General features: G+C 33.6%; 1 protein-coding gene across 1 annotated transcript in view; it reads right to left on the reverse strand.

The window, feature by feature from the left end:
• The window catches only part of LOC111045387 (titin-like), a 309506-nt gene that overhangs the window by 194193 nt on the left and 93972 nt on the right, over window positions 1-21341 (reverse strand). Inside the window, 13 exon segments of the mRNA XM_039431466.1 lie at window positions 366-529; window positions 3310-3498; window positions 4568-4880; window positions 6735-6965; window positions 7438-7638; window positions 8100-8201; window positions 11680-11830; window positions 12540-12667; window positions 13023-13237; window positions 17461-17647; window positions 18525-18696; window positions 19985-20216; window positions 20972-21259. Of these exon segments, the coding sequence (XP_039287400.1) occupies window positions 366-529; window positions 3310-3498; window positions 4568-4880; window positions 6735-6965; window positions 7438-7638; window positions 8100-8201; window positions 11680-11830; window positions 12540-12667; window positions 13023-13237; window positions 17461-17647; window positions 18525-18696; window positions 19985-20216; window positions 20972-21259 (2573 nt within the window).

Here is a 21341-nt window from a genome sequence, read left to right on the forward strand (position 1 = left end):
CTGATCATTTCTGTCCAACGAAAAGCTTTAGGTTGGTATGGACATGTCACACGAATGAGTGAGGAAAGAAAAGCAAGGATGGTAATGGAAGCAAGACCGGAGGGACGTCGAGGCAGGGGACGACCACGGATGGAATGGAGCGAGTATGTGGCGAGTATCGCGGCTGGAAAGGGAAAGACAATGACGGACGTTAGGAGGATGGCCCAGGATAGAGTGCAATATAAGAAATGGCTGGAGGCACCCGACGCTTAGCGGCATAAGGGGAATGAAAAGAAGAAGAAGAAGAAGAAGTTCAACTACTATACAATAATTAAACTGATAAGAAGATTAATTTATAGTGGATTTATAATAGTATAGATAATTACCTGGAAGTCAGGCGACTGCGGTATGAGAAGGCCCTCTCTGTACCAATCAATTTTCGGAATCGGTTTTCCTGTTACTTGAGTTCTGAATTGAGCTGGGCTGCCTTCTGGTACAATAACATCCTTCATTTTGCTCAATGTCGGCGCCACCTCCTGACTGTCAGGAGCTGCAATAAATAAAAAATCCAACTAAAATATATATTCTGCAGTAATTGGAATAAATTGATTGAGAATGATATAAATTTCACAAATTTGTGTCATAGTACTGAAATAATGTAGTAGCTAAAGTTGTTATAATTGTAATAATAGAATGAAGTTGTATCGTGATGATGCTTAATGATATATCACTATTAAATTTTATAAAACTTTCAAGTGAAAAAGCACTCACATTATTTGATGTGGCGACGTCCGTTTCGTGCTGGTATCGCACATTTTCAAGCCAAACAGGAACTGCAGTGTTTAAGGTTATTAGGGTGAAATTTGGTTGGGGTGGAGGGGAGTTTTGGTGGTTAATGGAGGAGTATTTAAATGAGTTTGTCAAACAGGGTGTGGGAGGAAAAGTTGATTTGGTCATTTAGAATATTGTTTGGCTGTTGTTTGGTGTGTTTGTATATTTCAAACTGTTCTAGTACATTTAATTTTCTGTTTTTGTGGGAATAGTGGAGTATTTCGAGGTTGTTGTCTATGTCAGGGTGTGTGTGGTCAGAGGAGATAATGTGTTCTGCAAAGGTGGAATGGGAGGACGGATGGGTTATGGCTCTTGTGTGTTCTTTGAATCTTATATTGAAATTTCTAGCTGTTTTACCTATGTAGAATTTGCTGCAATCTCTACAATTTAGCTTATAAATTCCTGGTCTATTGTATTGATTTTGAGAGGTGTTGTGTGGGGACAAGAGTTTTTTCAGTGAGTTTTTTGTTCTGTATGCAACCTTGTATTTTATTTTCTTGAATGATGCTGCTATTTTGTATGTTTTATTGTTGTGGTATGTGAGGGTGACGAATGCTGTATGATTATCAGTGTTGTATTTGTCAGAGTTTTGTGGATTGTTCTTGTTGTTTTTGATTTTTTGTAGTAGTTTGTCAATCATTGAGGGTTTGTATCCATTTTGTTGTGCAATATATTTTATTGTGTGCAGTTCAGTGTTGTAATCTGTGGTTGTCATTGGGATATTTATTAATCTGTATAGCATGTGGTTGTAGGCTGCAAGTTTGTGTTGGATAGGGTGATTTGAAGTGCAATGGATTGTGGTGTCGGTTGTTGTGGGCTTTCTGTATATTTTGAATGTTTTGAATGATTGGTTCTGTTTTGTGATGGTGATATCCAGGAAATTTATGCTGTTGTTCGTTTCTAATTCAAGTGTGAACGTCAAATTTGGGTGTATGCGGTTGAGGTGGGTGTGTAGTGTTTCAAGTTGTCGTTTGTTCCCCCTGTATAGTATCAATATGTCATCTACATATCGGAACCAAGTGAGTATTCTATTGGATTGGATGTGTGATTTGGGATCATGGTTGTGTAGGATGTGTTTTTGTTCTATAGTGTGAATGAAAATCTCTGCTAGAATGCAAGATATGGGTGATCCCATAGGAAGGCCATGGGGTTGAAAATAAAATTTACTATTAAATTCAAAATAGTTTTGTGAGGTTACAAGTTTGGTTAGAGTTATTATTTCTTGCATAATGTCCTGTGGGGTGTTGTTTGATTGTAGCATATCTTCTAGGTATTTTATTGTCTCCTGTATAGGTACATTGGTGTACAGATTGGAGATGTCAAATGAAGCCAATGTTGAATTATGTGGAATCTGGATTTTTTTAAGTTTGTTTGTTAGTTCTATGTTGTTTTTTACATCAGTGTGTTCATGGAATGTTATATGTTGGGTCTTGTTGATGGCGTTCTTTATTTGAGCCTGGTATTTGAGAGTGGGGTCATGTTCTAGTTCAATAATGTTGTTGTTTGTGATGAATTGCTCTACTTTTGAGTTTAGATCATCTTGTTTCATTATCACAGTGATTTGTCCTTTGTCAGCTGTTGTTATGACTAGATTATGTTCTTGTTGTTTTTTGTTGATATTTTTCAGCCAAACAATATTCTAAATGACCAAATCAACTTTTCCTCCCACACCCTGTTTGACAAACTCATTTAAATACTCCTCCATTAGCCACCAAAACTCCCCTCCACCCCAACCAAATTTCACCCTCATAACCTTAAACACTGCAGTTCCTGTTTGGCTTGAAAATGTGCGATACCAGCACGAAACGGACGTCGCCACATCAAATAATGTGAGTGCTTTTTCACTTAAAAGTTTTATAAAATTTAATAGTGATAATTATAGTGGAAACAAGATGGATAACCAACAACAGATTAATGATATATTTGATACCAATCAATCATCTATCCCAAATAAAATACAGCAAGAGCTATTTCCCTATTATTAATTAATCACATATTATATATATATATATAATATATATATATATATATATATATATATATATATATATGTGTGTGTGTTTTTATATATTGCTTTTTGCTAGGAATGATGCCCACATGAGCTCCAGGCTTGTGTGTTGGTAATTTGGTAATGAGGCGGATGATACTGAGAGATGAGTGATGTATGTGGGTTCAAAACCACCAGGAAGCGATTTTCCAACTCATGAATAGGTAATATTCAGAGGGATTGACTCAAGTGGTCACCCTTCCAACGGGAGAAGCAGGCACATGATTCTTAACTTATCCAAGTAATAGCTTATCAGCGCGACCACTGAGTCAAACCATTCGATCATAAGCTTGAGAATTAGCCTACAGTGCAGTAAGTGGAAATTAGTAGTCTAAATCTCAATAAGGGGATTAATTGATATGTAATACATAACCATAATTGCATTTGATGATATTCTTAGGAATTGAGAAAAAAATAGTAAAAGATTAGTAGGATTGAATTAATATAGTTACCTTGCACGATAAGATTAGCAGAAAGTGACACTTGTCCAACCGAATTCGAAGCAAAGAACTTATAAACTCCCTCATCTTCAGGGAATGCTTCGGATATCTTCAATGAGTACAAATCACCCTCTTTCAGCATTTGGAAGTATTTCGACGGTTTAATGGGCTGATCTGCTTTCAACCATTTTATTTGAGGAGCTGTAAAACAATTAAGTTAAGAAAGTGAAATTATATTTTGAAAAAAGTAAGAAAGAAATACAAATTAACTATAGAGATGGAATTTGTTTCTCCAATCCTCAGAGGATATCATACCAATCAATCATTCATAGAAAAGTTTGCAATTTTCAACAGTAATAAACTGAAGAATATTCATCGTAGAGCGGAATGATATCTCACGTGAATTATTTTATGACATTCCCATAAAAATGTAAAAAGCATAAAATTAGAGCAAAGCTTGATAGATTGAAAATTATTATCTGTATCTTATTATCTGTATCGATATGACTTTTAAAGTGAATGAGTTTTGGTTGGTACTATCCATCTGAAATCTTCAATGAAAGCAGTAATCATCACAATCCAACTTGGAATAATATAGGCACAAATTATAAAAGCCACTGTGCTCTTGTTTCATTAAAATTTCAGTTAATCACATCCACAACCAACTACCTCATTCTACAAATGATTTCTTACATTCGTATGGAATATCTATTTTCATATTCATTTTTCATTCTCATGGAATACATATTTTTATTTTTTCCGTATTCAATTCACCAGGGAAAAATATACTATTAATACAGGGATATTTGCTTTAATAGCTATCTAATTTCCAGAACAACTCAATTCTACATGGTCACATCAACCTTAAATGCACGTGATGACTACTATTTATAATGGTTTAATCGTTATCATAGATTTTTTGTTCTCTTTCTTCTTGGCTTTAAAAAATAATAGAACGCATGATGAACTCACTAGTTAGTTACAGATATTCATATAGTAAAAAATCAGTGGATTAATATATAGATTAATCATCATCGTAGAGTTTTTTTTCTTCACGGCTTTAAAATATACTAGAACGCATAATGAACTCACTACTTACAGATATTCTTATCGTAAAATATCAGTGGATTAATATAGATTAATCATCATCATAGATTTTCTGTTCTTCATCTCCACGGCTTTAAAATATAATAGAACGCATAATGAACTCAATAGTTATTCTATATTGAAAAAAATCAGTGGTTGTCTATTTGCATAACAGTATATCTACCTGGCTTTGCGGTAACTTTGCACTTGAAAGTGACGGGCTGGCCCTCCCTGATGGCCTGATCTTTGAGCGGCTCAATGATGGCGGGAGCCTGGTCCTTCTGGCTGGCCTGTGTGACCTGAGTGACCTTCTGGCCGGGCTTGGCAGCCGTCTGCACAATCAGCTGAGCCTCGCAGCGCGCTTCGCCCGCTGAATTGATAGCCACACACTCGTATTGCGCCGAGTCGTCGGCCACCGTCTCAATGATCATCAGCGTGTACGTCATGTCTTCCTCCAGCGTTTTGTACCTCACATCTGGCTGGATTTTCTTGCCGTTCTGAAAAAACATAGTAACCCTATTATTATGAATAATTATAGGAATATAGTATCTTGAGTCACAAGGACGGGAAGGGGCCTTTTGCAGGCGAGAATGATATTTTCTAGTTGAGGCGTTAGCCGAGACAAGAATTTCATTCGAGCACTGCAAAAGACATTCACGTCCAAGTAACTTACACTATTTTTTTGTCATAATAATCTAGAAAAGAAATTCAGAAACAGAAAACATTACCTGCTTGTGCTGATATTACTATTATGCATTCTATAAACATAACCTAGTTTACAAGTTTCGAATCAGGAATTTCTTGATTGTAGTTGAAAAAACTTCCACCTGGAGCGCTAAAAGGCGGTTTTTGTACCAGTTTTGCTGTTCCAAATTCGAAACTAGGAAACATACTCGATTGTAAAGAAAACATATGATTTTATTACAGTATAGTATAATTATGCTGTAATAATGAGAATCATATGTTTATTTGTTCTACAATCAGCTGTTTACCGGCTTGATTTCATGGATGTAAAACAGCTGAAATTGAATGACTATGACAAAATGTTTAATACAGTATACAGGCCACAATAACTTGGTGAAGTAGAGGATTGGAAGGATTTAATTGAGCATTCTTAAAAGTAAGTTTTCTGAATTTGAAATTCTGTAATTATGTTTTGAAAAACCTTCTATCAAGAGTACACAATAATTTGGTGGAGGAGAGGGATGGAAGGATTTAATTAAGCATTCATGAAAGTTAGGGTTTCTGAACTTGGAATTCTGTAATTATGTTTTAAAACACCTACAGTAAGCAATTAAAAATACGGATGAAAACACTGTTAAATCAATCTCACTTTTGAGCACAGGTCTGGATAGTGTGCCGTACTGTGATAAATGTGATGAAATAAAGTTACATGTGACACTCAATCCAATATGAATTAGTGTTATAAAATTTTAGACTTATACTGAAAATTGTCAACTTTCTTATAAATACTTGATACAGACCTGCCAACAATGCATACAATATCATATTTTTCAAATATTTCAAGTTGACAACCATGTTTTTTGGCTGGTTGCACAAACATGCTATAAAATTTTATCATAATTAACTGCTGATTATAGACGTCATACGTAAAATTAGCTGAGAAATCCATTGAAGCCAGTTAAAAGTTTGATTGTTATTGAGATAATGAGCAAAATATTACGAAAAACGCACTTTTTCAACTTCAAAGGGATAGAAATGAAATACTTTCCTGTTGACCGGTATTTCCAATTTTGAAATATTGTAGAGAATTAAATTCTGAAGAAAAACTAGGCTGTTACTTATTCGTCCAAATGTAGCCAAAGCTTACAACTAAGGATTTAAAGGAGACAAAACAGAAATCGTTTTCAAAAATGCTTCTTTTATCAGTTTTATCTGTTTTAAATCAAAATTTGTGAGGTTAGGTGCGTTTCATACTAAATGATTACGGTACTAGATTTTTTTTCTTTTAGTTCTAATTTTCTACAATATTGCCAGTCAACAATAGAGTGCCCTATTTCTATCCCTTTGAATTTAAAGAAATGAGTTTTTTAGCATAGTTTGTCCATTATCTCAAATTATCTTAACAGATGCTATTAATAGCATTCAAAGCTACAATTATTTAACTGTTTTTTTATCTTTCTTAGCTAGTTTTACATCAGAATTTATCACTCAAGTACCCTCATGACGCCACCACAAAATTATAAAATTGAAAATTTAAAGAAAAATGTCAAATTTTCCGCCATTATTATCTCGGTAACAAATCATTATAAGACCCATATTTACTGGAACTTTTTTCCTAATTCTGATGTAAGGATAGAAGTTTGTCGATCTGTATGGCTTAAACTGACCTTGAGCCAGTAGACGTCGAGCGGCTTGGTGGCGGTGATCTTGGCGTCGAAGCGAGCCAGCTGGCCGGCGTTGACAACGGCGCTCTGCACCGTGCTGAGGAAGGAGGGGGGCACGACGCCCCCCCGCCCCGCCTGCCGCCGCTCCTGCACCACCAGGTTGGCACTGCACTTGGCCTTGCCCCCCCTGTTCTCCGCCACCGCCGCAAACACACCTGAGTCCTCCATGAACACCTAAAAGCACCAATCGGTCAAGATATAAAAATTTTTCGATATTTTTGAAAAACATTAATCACTGGAAAACGATCAGTCAAAATCGAATTCTAAGGATATGGCTGGAAAGAGAATTAATTGATTCTACTTATCTACCACTCTCAAAGATGTATTCCCCTTCATTTTGAATACTCAAACACTATTTCATCTGAAAAAGTGGAGTTAGGTGCTCTCCTTTGAGATAAAATTTCTGATCCTTCGAAAGCTTTATCACCAACTAATTAAAATACGAACGAAGTCGTATTTTCTTGTAATTACAGTATTTTTATACCAATTCATTTTGGAACCTTATTGGTTCATGAACTGAAATACTATCCAGTATTTGTACTAAGTACATTTTTGTACTGATTTAAAAGTCATGTCTGATTTAAAAATCACTTCCACCTAAGGATCAAAAGAATATCAAATAGAGTTTTCATGACGTTTCAATTACCTGTCTAATCACCAAAATCGATTTGGTGCTGAAAGTATGGATTTGGAAGTCTGGTGAATTGGTGATTGCAAAGTCTTCCCTGTACCAGGATATTTTCGGGATAGGATCACCGTCGAATTCTACCTCGAATCTTGCTTGTTCCTGTTCGAAAGCCCTGCATGGCTGAATCTTCTTTGTGAAGAATGGAGGTTTTGATGGTGTCTAGGAATCACAGAGAAGAATATCATGGATTATTTCAAATGATCTAACATGACAGATGAAACAGTCTAACAATTCACTAAAATGAAAGTCATGAAGGTATTACAGATATAGCAATACAAAATGAATTATTCGAACCAAATAAAATAGAAAAAATTAGTTGCGCGGTGATTAAGTAATTTCTATAACACCTGACACCAAGGTACCTAAGTTGATGATGTGAATAATATTTTATTAAATGTAGATTGTTTAATATGACACTTTCAAAGCTCAAGTTATCTAGTTTAAACTGTGATTATAAAAATTAATTTCCTACTGATGTTATACTTGAGAGCAAATTCTAAGAAAGACTAATTACTGAAATTTTAAAATTACTGAAACCATTGAAAATATTTTTTAAAATGTGGTGGAATAAAGGTCGTGGAAATAAACCATCATAATTGAATTGGGAATTAATTTCTTACCACTTTGCCTTGCACCACACGTTCCTGTGTCGTTCCCTTATGTTCAATTTCTGTTGTTTCAGTGGCAGTAATGTTTCTCGTGATTTCTGTATCTCCTCGAACCTAGAAATAATTGAAGGAACCTTTATTTATCTATACAATCATGAATTTCAAGGTACCACGGTAGAGAAGACTTCAAAGTTTCTACTCCGCCTAATAGGCCTAATAGTAATTTGTATATCTAGAGTGAAAAGTGCTGTTTTTTCTCCCTGAGGGAAAAGTTTGAAGCCCGAGGCAAAGCCGAGGGCAACAATTTTCCTGAGGGAGAAAAAACATTTTTTACTCGTGATATACACAACACTTTTCCTCCACCTACATTTTTATAAAAACTACAAATAAAATAATTATAAAAAATCTGGTGTGGCGCACTCACACAACTTTCCTTGCCGTTATGAAAATTGATCACCTGACGCTAGTGTTCCCGCGCATCTCAAGTCTACTATTCAAAGCTTTGAGTCAGCTGGTGACAGGGCAATAACGCTGGAGACACACGAGGTCTGCTATCTCTTCATAGTGAATCATTTAATAAAATCAACAGTTGCCATTAGTTTGCAATTATATAATCACATTTTCTCGATTTTCGAGTTTATTTTTAATTTTAGGTGAAATGTTCCTGAACATTAATTGTAGAGATTCTCATGCTCAATCTATTCCACTCGAAATTTTTTGTTTAAATTGTATCTGAATCCTGATAATTGAGAATCTAAAATCAAATTTGCATAGATGGGGCGGAGCTCCTGAAATTTTTACAGATATGGGACTTGTGGCAGTTGATAGAGCTTATCGATGACTATTTCAGGTATAACTTTAATCAAAATCGTTGGAGCCGTTTTCGAGAAAATCGCGAAAAACTCATTTTTGACAACATTTTCGCCATTTTAGCCGCAATCTTGAATCGCATTTGATCGAAATTGTTCGTGTCGGATCCTTAAGCTGCGTACACATATACGCTCTTCCAACCCGCACCGAGCACGCTCCTCCCTCGTACCGCCCTCGTACCGCCCTCGTTCCTCCATCGAACCACAGTCGCGCCGCCCACGCACCCATCATGAACGTTACGGAAGATGTTAAGGTGCGTACAGACTTTCGCTCTGCTCCGCAACCGAACGTCACTCCAGCAGAGCGATTGATGATCGACCAGGGAGCAACAATGGTTCGACCGGGGAACGCGAGAAGATCTAACATCTTCCGTAACGTTCATGATGGGTGCGTGGGCGGTGCGACTGTGGTTCGATGGAGGAACGAGGGCGGTACGAGGGAGGGGCGTGCTCGGTGCGGGTTGGAAGAGCGTATATGTGTACGCAGCTATAGATCTTCTCGCGTTCCCCGGTCGAACCACTGTTGCTCGCCGGTCGATCATCAATCGCTCTGCTGGAGTGACGTTCGGTTGCGGAGCAGAGCGAAAGTCTGTACGCACCTTAATATTGTAAGGACCTTACGTTCCAAATTTCAAATCATTCCGTTAATTGGGAGATGAGATATCGTGTACACACACACACACACACACACACACAGAGAGAGAGAGAGAGAGAGAGAGAGAGAGAGAGAGAGAGAGAGAGAGAGAGAGAGAGAGATCAATACCCAAAAACCACTTTTTTGGACTAGGGGACCTTGAAACGTATAGAAATTTATAAATTGGGGTACCTTAATTTTTTTCGGAAAGCAATAATTTCCTTACCTATGGTAATAGAGCAAGGAAAGTAAAAACGTACGTGACCAAACAATGTGTTACAACATAATCTAAAACGTAAACAGCTGAGCTGGCTTCTAATCACAGTTCTCCGCCAAGGTCTATAAATACAGGTCATGACGCAATCCCGTGATGCATTGCAAAATCGCCATTTTATGGGGTTCTAGTTCACCAATTTTCAAATTTATCAGCTGCTATCATTATAATTATTGATCAACATGATGTGTTATTTTGTTCAAAGGATATTGCTTGGCTTTGAATTGTAAAATAAATTGTTCCGACCGAATAATAATATTTAGATTCCAACTGGGAACTGAATTGTTGATTTTTAGATTTAATTGATCGGGAACTTGAAACTCTTTTTGAAGTTGGCCTCGCATATTTCTGTCTTGTCCCAACGCCTAATGAATCATAATCCTCAAGTTACAAGAATAAGAACAATTTTTAATAATAAATAAATGAATAATTGAAGCATTTATTATTGAAATTTCATTATTAAAAAATTGAAAACCTGAATTCACATATTATCTGAAACAGAATATCGTTTTTAAAATGCACAATTTTGTTAGGAGCAAATTGAATTAGATTGGATTTTCAAATGTATCGCCATAAAGACCCCATAAAATGGCCGCTCCATAAGGAACACGAGTGTCATGACCTGTATTTATAGACCTTGCTCTCCTCTAGCGCTATGCGCTATCTTTCGGCAAAAGTTGTAACAACAATGGCCGCCACAACTACAACTATGATGAAGTTCCCGTTTCAAATTTGATTAGTTAATGAGGAATATTCGTTGGCTGGTATTTTGAAAATAGCAACATTTTGAATATAATAACATGGAATATAAAAAATATATACATTTTTTTTAGTATAGTGATATCAAGTTTGTAATAATTGTAGCATACAAACATAAATTTCATATATTGATCAAATGTCTGGTTGAGGTATTGAATTTAGTTGGTTTAATGACTACTCTATAGTATGCTTCCTCATCTGAGCTTAGACCTTCTAACCTATTTCAAATGTATGTTTTTAAAAAAGAGATGCTTCCCATGTTATTTAAATGGAGTTACTTTTATGCTCTAAGGAGTTTTCCTGTTTTTTCCTCCCGAGAGCAAAAAAGTGACACTTTAGTATTATGCTCCAGGGAGTAAAGTAAGCACTTTACAGTAGACAGGAGGTGGAGGAAAAGAGTATTTTCATGTTCAATTTCGGTAATACAGAATACGTAGTAGGAATTGAAAAATCAATAAGAGTGATAAACAGCAATGAAGGCATTTTCTGTTGAAATATTCTATTAAAATAAATTATTAAATGATAAATAAATATTATTGGCACTTGAGAACTATGGTTAAACTAATATTGAAACTAAGGTAATAATTATATGATTATAATTTATTAGAAGTATACTGCTGAGTGTTAAAATACACTTACCGGTATTGATTTACTTAAAAGTACACTTACTTAAAGTGTACTTAGAGTAAAAATTACTTTAGAGTTGAACTCTTTAATTTACTATTCTATGATACCATCACCTCATTTTACCTCATCTTATTTAGGTGAATTTGACTGAAAATCAATTAAACTAATGTAAAAAGAGTATCACTGAATCGTCATCACCAGGAACAAAACGCTAGGAATTTTATAGCTTGTAAAATCCTATCGAATGAGTGAATTTAATACAATGAAAAAGCAAAAATGCTTCTTATAGGTCTAATTATTATTTCTCTTCTGAGATTCAGTATTTTTTATCTTCTTAATACAAGCTCAGACTTTAGTCTTGCGAACTTCAAGTTCTTATGTACAATTGATAATTTTATTATTGTAAATATTGGAAAAAGAGTTACTCGCCTCTTTCTGTGTTTGCTTCTGTTTGGCTACATGAACTTCCTTTCCATGTACAGAGGATTGCGATGGATCCGGTGGAACTCCCCCTGTTCTGTTGTCAACATGATGCAGCACTTGATGGCGCTTCTGCCATGGCATTAGTTCCGGTTCAGTCCTGCAAATCAAACATTTATATTGTGAGCATACACTAGCATAATCAGGTATAAGAGGTCTAATCCTGATGAATCTTAATTTTTGATAACAACGGAGATATTCATTCAAATACATGACTGTTTCTTTTACATTTTTGGCTGATTCGATTGTTATATAATAATAATATAATGAACAGATGAAGATATCAAATACAGAATACGCAATAATATTTATTAAGATAATCTTCAATTGCATAATTCACTTCCAATAAATAATTATGATAATTCTGTTGATGCTTCTGTAACATCTTTCAGTTTCACAAAGCCTTTATACAGTGGGACAAGATTTTCAACAGCAGTTTTCGAATGAAGTGATCAAATATATATTTTTCAAATTGAGGTCAAATTAATATTTAAATTTTCCTGATTATCAATTGTTTAACGATTTAGTATTGTCTACCAAATGAAAAGCGCGCTTATTTCTCCACTAGTGAAGTACTTACTGTAGCCTCTAATGTATAATCATAATACAGTACGGTATACTAATACTTGATTCATAATGAGTGTGTTCAAATATGGTGGGATTGATACATCAGTTATAATGATTATTAATCACTGGATCCTGAATTTTTATCAACAGTTAAATGTTTTTATTAGAGTCTAGAACCAAACTAGAATTTGAAGGAAATGTGAGATATCTTTGAAAAGTAAGAAAAATCCACGAAAACTTACAACTTGGTCTCGTAGCTATCAGCCATGCCACGAGCAACTGACTTTTGCACAATCTTTTCGCCAGGAATAGCGAACTGGTGAGATGATTCCCTCAATCTATTTTCCTTGACAATTTGTCCTTCCTCGAGCTGTAAAAGAGAAGTCGTAGTTCTTTTAACAAAATAACATGGAATTAGCGAAGCAGCATCCTCATCTAAGTTCAATAAGTCATTAAACTATCCATTTCAATTTTTGTCAAAATTCAAATTTTAGGGCATAAGGAAAAATTAAAGAATTATTGACTAAAATATGATTACACTTGAAAGTTTGATAATAGATGATTGATCAAAAGTAGATCTATAAAATGAAATTCAATTTAATTTTGAACTATATGAATTTATTATTCAACTTAATTTCTTTCAGTCGTTATTGAATGTCTCAGAGAGATATCGAACAAATAAGTTATACAACATGTTTGATGAAATTGAAGGTAGTTCAACTGACCTCTCTTAATTTCGAGTAATAGTCTTCATTCTTTTTGGACTTGACTGTCTTGGTCCATTCGGGTTCTGGTTCCTTGACAACTTTAGTTTTGGCATGTTCAGCGGGAACTTCGTAGCCAGACTGTTGAGTTGCCACATTCCTCTCTTCAAATACTTTTTCAAGTTCATTCTCCTGGCGTTCTTGCTGGTACTGGTTCAATTCAGAGTCATACCAAGCTGTTGTCACAGCACAAAAATGTATTAGATCAATTGGGTTCAAATTAAAAGACTTGATTTTAGTAATATTTGTTAGTAATGTTGTTACGAAAGGGGTTCGGTTAGGTTATATTCCATACAATATTTTGTTACTCGGATTGAGAAATAGTTCAAATTATCATGATGATAATGTAATTCAATAATGTTGAAAAATAATTTAAATCACCAATTTCCATTAAAATACAAACAAGCAATAAAATGTACCGTACATAATATTCTAAATACAATATAAAATTTACTACAAATTCAAAGATCGTAAATTAATCTACTCAACTATGGGAAACCCATGTACTGGAGCAGGTGTACGAAGAAATAATACATTTTGACTGGGGAATTAGACAATAATTTATGAAATAAGCATCAATTGTATGATAATGAAATATTGTATGAATGATAGGGTTGAAAAGCATTCACTCGGGAAATTTTAATCATTTGAATGGTTAGATGTATTAGGAAAAAATATCACTATCGAATTATTGAAGTGATCATTCATTTATCAAGCAATAGTCCAGAAAGGCTCTTTCTTTTCGTCTTTAATGATAACAAACATGTTGCATTTGATCCAACTATTTATTCATTTATGGATTCCTAAGAGCTAGCATTCATATGAAACCTATAAATTAATATAGCTTTTGATAGAATTTTCAACTTATAACGAATCCAAACGGGTTTTTTGGGTGAATTAAACTATAAAAACTTCAATTTCATTCTACAAGTCACTTGAAAAAATCTATTTATTGATAAACGTTCTTTTGATTATTATAGAAATGATTGTTGAGAGGATATCCTACCTACACACTCTATTCAAAGTCCAAAACTCATTACCGAAATCAATCTAGAACTTCAGGATGAGAAACTTAACTTAATAAATTCGTATAGGGTAAAAAAATCTCGAATCACAAATAAATGAACTACTTCCACAGAAACAAGTATCATGCCACAATTATTTAAAACGATAAGTTGTTTTTCATTCTCTGTTTTACTATTTTGATAAAACGTTCTGATATAGGGGCTACCTAAATCAGAGAGAATGGGACACTTTTGAGTTAAAACCATACTTGATAGTAGATATTATAAGTTGATGATTGAAAATAGCTTATAAATAGAGTGTACTGTCAAGAAAGACACTATGAAAATGAAAATTTACTCCCAATTGACTCATTGCAGTATAGCTAGATTCAAGATATTATATTTTATTCAGTAAAAATTCAGGATCAAATGTTACATTTTTGTATATAGACTAACGAATAAATGAATTACTGAACTTATATATTTTAGAAGAGGATAAAAGAAAAAATATTTAGCTCAAAACAGTTCAAGAGAATGAAAACAACAATAATTGTTCACAATACAATGATAATTTGATATTGCCTGACAGTGCTATGCAAAGACTATTATTGATAGAAACATGAACTTTTCCACAAATCACGTTCAAAATTGAGTTAGTAGGAAGGCAAACAAGCAGGATGATCGAACAAAGCAAAGAATGGCTGCATCTTGGAAATACAGTATTTGAAGAAATGGTGTAACTCAATTGCTAGACAAGAAAACATTAAAAAGAGCTCTCATATAATGAAGACTTTCCCACAACAGTTAGCTCAAATTTAGAATATTGAATGTAGTTCACAAAATATGCTGTTTTTATAATCAAATGAGATTTGGCCTTGAGGATTCATTTGTTTTATGGTCCAAGTTGTCACAAATTCAAAACAAAATAATTGGGTTGAAGTCAAGACATGAAAGGAGAGGTTTATTATTATCATGTTAAGCTGAAAATAGCACAATTATTTCATTCTTTCAGAATAATTTATTATAGATGTATGGTATGTGAGTAGAAGTTTTATAATAAAGAATGAAAAAAGCATTCTAGTTGCGAATTTCATGTTGAGACTGAATATTTCAAGTTCATCAATATCGCTCTGATCTTCCCTTGGAATTGAAAAAGTTATAGAGTTGGCTAGATATTTGAGAGTCCTTACATGAACCGATTCATTGACATTGGGTAATCTATTTGCATTCGAGAAGGTTTATTCATAGATCTCAATCCATGAACATGTATTCTCAATTAATGTATATCATGCACATAGTGCTTATATGAGCTAAAAGTATAAGTCGAAATACAAGATCCCAAGAAAAGGAAAAGAAAATTATTACTTGTTGTAATCGTTCTACATAATTTGAAACGAGTGATTATGAAATTATGACTACATTATCAATGTTGCAAGATTTTGTTATTATCCCAATAGGTGGAAAAGCTATGATAAAGACAAACACAATCACACCGTCATTTCACAAAAGCTTTGGGTGATACAGTTCAGGCATTCTCAAAGAGGAAAAACATAGATCTCCATAATATACTTGAGGGTACAAAAAAATTTCTACCTGAAAACGTGAGTGAACACAAAATTACCTGCTCGGTTTTATCGGCTGGTTGTCAAAAGCAAGGAGATGATAATTAAATGAAGAATTGTTAGTTTCTTCTTGCCTTACCCAATGCATTCGAGGCACGCAATCAGTTAAGGCAACCAACCAGAAGTAGCATCCGACCAGCAGCAGAAGAACAAGAAGTAGACAAGATGCCAGCCACCATATGAGAAGCAGAAACATGGGAACAAGGATTTGGGCTCAGGAGTGGAAAGGAGTTCTGATAGAAAAACAGGAATCTGTTTGTGAGTTGAGTGTGAAATACTGTTTGGAGGCAACAGCAGCAGTGTTTATGAGTGTATTAATTGCGTTAATATAAAACAGTATAGTGTTAAATACTAAGTATAGACCATTCAAGATAATATAAATTTCAAAAGGTACCAAAGTAAGAACTAATAAGACGTTCTACAATTATTTTGAACAAAATATCACAATTATTGGAATGTGGATTCAGAACACTATTAAATTAATTTATATGCTCCATCAATATTGTTTTAAATTCTATTTTGAGTAAAAATTGACTAAATTTGAGAAAAGTGAAATTATAACCCTATTTCAGAATTTTTAATGCTATGGGAGAGAAATAACACAAGGTGCATCCTTAGTTTTTCTCTCCCAGTCTGTGCTTTTTTCTAATAATAATAGGAAAACGAATAAATGAACTGTAAATTGAATATACGTCATGTATAGGTAAAGATAATAGCTATAATAGAGATAACTATAGTTACTGCCTGCTGAAGACATGCAAAAAAGTAATTGAATTTTTGTTATTTTCTTCTTATTTCATTTGTTCAGGTTTCATTGTCTTTAGGAAAGATTGAAAGAATTATTAGAAAATACATGAATGGTATACACTGAGTATAGCGTTCGTGCCAATAAATTGTAAAGTGAAAACTGTGCATGTAAAATGAGAACGATTAGTGTTTAAATCAGCAATATAAAAATTCATGAATTGAAAATAATAAAAGAGCATGAAATATCACAGAAATTCATAAGAAATATAAAAACTAATTCTATATAAAAGCACTTTATATCTAAGCTGAGGCCGCACTACCGCTGAATACATTTCGTCAGGAAAAGCTGAAATTGAAATATGAGATGAAAAGCGAAATAATGATGAATGAAAAAAATATTGAAAGCCTGCAAAGGAATACTAAGTATTAAAAAATGATATTCATATGAGACCCAGCATAACAGGAGTCATCTAGCTATTCTAATGGCAAACTCATAAGTCACATATTGTAAAAAAAAGTTAACATGGAACGGTATGCTAGGACGAATATGCGATCTGGAATGTAATAATATAAGTAAAAAATGAACTTTGCTAGCAGAAATTTATACAAAAGCTTTTAAAAATTGACTGAAAATTTGTTAACTATATTTTGTAATATCTAATATGTAATGAAATATCTCATGAATGAACTAAACATTTTGTGATTGGATCTCAACAGTGTGGAATCTTCCTCAATTTATACAAAGTAATGATCAAAAAAATGAGAATGGTTTATGTCTTTTCTGATTACTTTACCATACAGAACTACGTTTATAGAATAAGTAATATGATATGAAATGAAGATGTAAGTTTTAGAATAGTTGACAAGGTCCTACAAAACTAGAGCAATTCTTGAAAGCCTCCAAATGAAACATAAAAAGACTAGAGTACTTCACTACTATAATTCTTCACTACTGTTATGCTGGGGAGAAATAACAAATAATTATTGGAAAAAAATAGAAATGCAGCAGCAGTGTTGACAACTCACGTCTAGGCGAATTCTTCAGAACACCGCGGTAATCATCGTGTCTAGGCTTAACAGTTAATACAGTTTCAACTCTAGCCTCTCCGACTGAGTTGCGAGCCACAACTTCTATCTTGCCATGATCATACTGTCTTGTCTTCGGGATATCCAAATGCCACATTCCATCGTATGTAAGTTTGTAGCGCATGCCCTGAAAAATTAACCCACCGATATTGTAATTGGGTAATAAAATTCCAAAATTCTATCAAAATTAAAACACGTCAAATTTATTTTGCAAAGAATACTTATAATAATTGATTCTTTCGAATAGCCTAATAACTGTTCTCCCAAAATACATTTGGCGATAAATTCATTCAATACATTTTCTATGAGTATAAGTACCAGAGCTGTACATAGACCAATGCATTTTGGTAATTACATCTAGATATACCTATAATAGATCAATGCATTCCATTCTCACACTTTATAAGTCACAAGTGATATGAAGTGACTATGGAGTTGAGGTATGAAGAGGCCTCTTCCATTTCACCAACTATATGAGAAATATTCTGAGTGAACGAGGAGTGCATACGTCGATCTTCACAAATTAAAGAGTTTCAGAGTAGCTTAAGTGAAATTAGTTGAAGAGTGTATATCAATTAATTTATATTGAGAGTTCAAAAGCTCACAATACTCAAATTTAAAGAAAAATAATTAATTTTTATCAATCTATAAAAAATAGAATTTAAATTAATCTATTCGGAGCCAATAGAAGTGGACTAGATTTTGATCTAGATAATAATAATAATTTGGCATGTTTTTATTCATAATGGTTAGTATTTAATGTTCACCTTATAATTTAGAACTACTTGTAAATAACCTCTATGACTATTTTTAAAGAAAAACATTCTTTACCTTCTAATTTAGAACTTATCCTGAATAATATCAGTGAATATCTTGATGTTTCTAATGAATTAGCTTACAGTTGGAAATTACTGAGATATAGCAATTATTCAAATGCTAATGAATTGATAATTATTATTTTTCAATTTGCATTTTCATTTAATAATAATTATGAATCAGCTTACATTGACAACAGTGTGTCCATTGATGAGCCACATGACCCTGGGTCGTGGGAATCCGGTGACACGGCAACAGAAGCGAGCCCAGTCGCCCTCCTCAACGGTGAATGGCTCCGGCTTGCTTACAAACACTGGCGCCTCTCGTGGCTTCTCGGGCTCATCTCTAACTTCGGGAACACTGCAACAAATAAACAAAAGAGTGTTAACATTGATCATTCCAATCAGATATTCAAGAGAAGGCGTTAATGGGTATGATTCATTTAATAAGGAAAGTTCAATTCGTATCAATGGATGATGGAGTAGTTTCAATTCAACAGTTATGATTAGAGTGATTAGATGATTAACAGTGATTATATATCATTCCAGTTGGACTTATGAATGGAAGGAATGAGATATTATTGATATTAGATAGATAGATATAATAGAAATTTCATTTATTATCGAAACGAATAGATATTTGTAACTGATTGACAAGAAAGATAATAAATGTCAACGGCACATACATAGTATGCTACTATCAATATTTTACTTTGAAATGTGAGAGAAGGTCCTATTTGAATTTTATAAATTAAGATACAGTAATTGACAAGTTATAATGTAATGAGTGATAGGGCATTATTAGAATAATGAATAAATAATTTATCCTGTTGGAATGGAAGAAATGAAATATAGTTTTTCTCATTAAGAAGAATAACAAGAATTACTTGATTGAATAATAATGGAAGTGCAAAAGCAGTGTCCTTTTATGTGAAGAGTACTCTCTAATTTAATCATTCACCAATATGGAAGAATGATCCTAAACCAATGGATTTTACCTTCACAAACAATATTCTAATCAATTCAAGTCAAAATAGAATTGCTTGTTAGTCTTTAACTAGGTGCTATGAAAATCATGGATAAAATAAAATTGAATAATTACTTGGTTTAATTCTGATTAGCACCAAGGACCGAGAAAAAAATTAAACAATAGTATTTGACAAGATGAGGCAGACAAAAGAATATTTTTTGTTAAAAAGGATAATTTTCTAGATCATGTATAACCAATTATTATTTCAAAGAATCCAATTTCTTTAAATGAATAGGTATTGGAGTTGACTTCACAGTTTGGTTAATACTCAACTTATTCGACAAGTCCGACAAAAGAAAGTCGGAAAATCCAACCTGCAGAGAGTAAACATGATATGGATAGTGGAGTAAAGCTTTAGTGACATATCTGGAGAATTGTTAATGGTATGGATAAGATACTCATGAAGAAATTCCATCTTCAAGAGAATAGACATCATATTATATGATAGTAGACAAAAGCTCAAGTAATATCGCTGAAGAATTCTTCATGATTACTTGATCATTAATTCAATTTTGATAGAATTATAATTATTATAAGAGAAGTTTTGAGTCTGGTCTATTTTTTATTCTGCATTGAAGTGATGAAAAAATAGCAGAATATTGTAATGGGAAATACTTACTGCTGCCACGCAGCTTCTAGATCTCTTATCTTCTCAATACTCTTCATTCCTTTGGGTAGCTGAGAGTCGTAGATAATGCCAGGTTTGCCGGCTGTCTTGATGACAGCGCGAGTCTCGTCCATGCCGTACAGATTGGTTGCTCTGCACAGATATTCACCACTGTCTTCTGGGTAGACCCAGCCGAAGTTCATGGCCACGTATCCAAAGTCATAGATCGGTGTGAAACGATTTTCTGAAAACAGATATGATCAATTTCATAGAATAGAATTTCATTAAATAGAATTTATTATGAAGAAATAATTCTATGGTGGACTCCTTCGGATAGTATCCAATAAATGATAAATTATTTCACTTTACAATTCATTGAATAAAGTTAATTCAAAAGAAATAAGGAGAGATTGACGTCATCTACCTTAGCAATTTGTTTTGGGCGATAGAATAAATTAAAAAAAAAAAAACATTAGAAAGCTGAATTCAACACATTTCATCCTAATATTATGGTCATATTGATATATTCTTACAAATATTACAATATAAACTTTAAAAATTGATAGACACTATGATATTTGTAGTTTTAGATCAGTTCATCAATTTGTCATAATTTTTATCACCACAATAACGAACAGAAATACAGAATAATTTTTATCTATGCATTAGAGGTGATCTGAACTGAATAACACTATCAAATATCAATTTAACTTCAGCTTGCAACTAACTTACTTTGAAAAATAAATTTACCAGGTGGAATTTTCTGAGTTATAGAAAACAAATATTGCAGAGTATCTTTATTTAAGTAGATATTTAGAAATTACAAAAAATATCATTTCTGCATTAACAAAAATTGTGAATCACAAAAAAAATGTAGAGTATCGTAATTTGAGAAGACATTACATGATTTAAAAGTCGATATAAGAAGAATGGGTGTAACTCAAAGTGATTAATGTTAACATAATGATTAAGGTAAAATATAGAAGCAAGAGCACTCACTGTGCGTCAATGGTTTGCCATTGAAGAACCATTCGACCTTCATGTTAGGATCTCCGACTGGAGCAAGCTGGCATTCAAACTTGGTGGCCTGCATTTCGACCAAAGTGGTCTGGTCGACGATTTGGGTCACGAATCGCGGAGGCTGCTTCTTTTCAGCTTCGTACAGATCTTCCTCTGTGAGATGAACCTCAGACGTGTACTTCTTGATAGCAGCTTCCATTTGCATCAGAGCTTCTGACTTCTTCATACCCTTAGGTACTTGGTTCTGGAGGATGATTGTCGGCAACACTACAAAAATAATAATTCAAAAAATCAAATTTGCTTATAAGGCGTCAATTAGATGCAGCAGGTAAGTTGATAGGTTAATAAT

This window comes from Nilaparvata lugens, chromosome 6 (assembly GCF_014356525.2).
Source record: "Nilaparvata lugens isolate BPH chromosome 6, ASM1435652v1, whole genome shotgun sequence".
In the NCBI taxonomy this organism is placed as follows: Eukaryota; Metazoa; Arthropoda; class Insecta; order Hemiptera; family Delphacidae; genus Nilaparvata; species Nilaparvata lugens.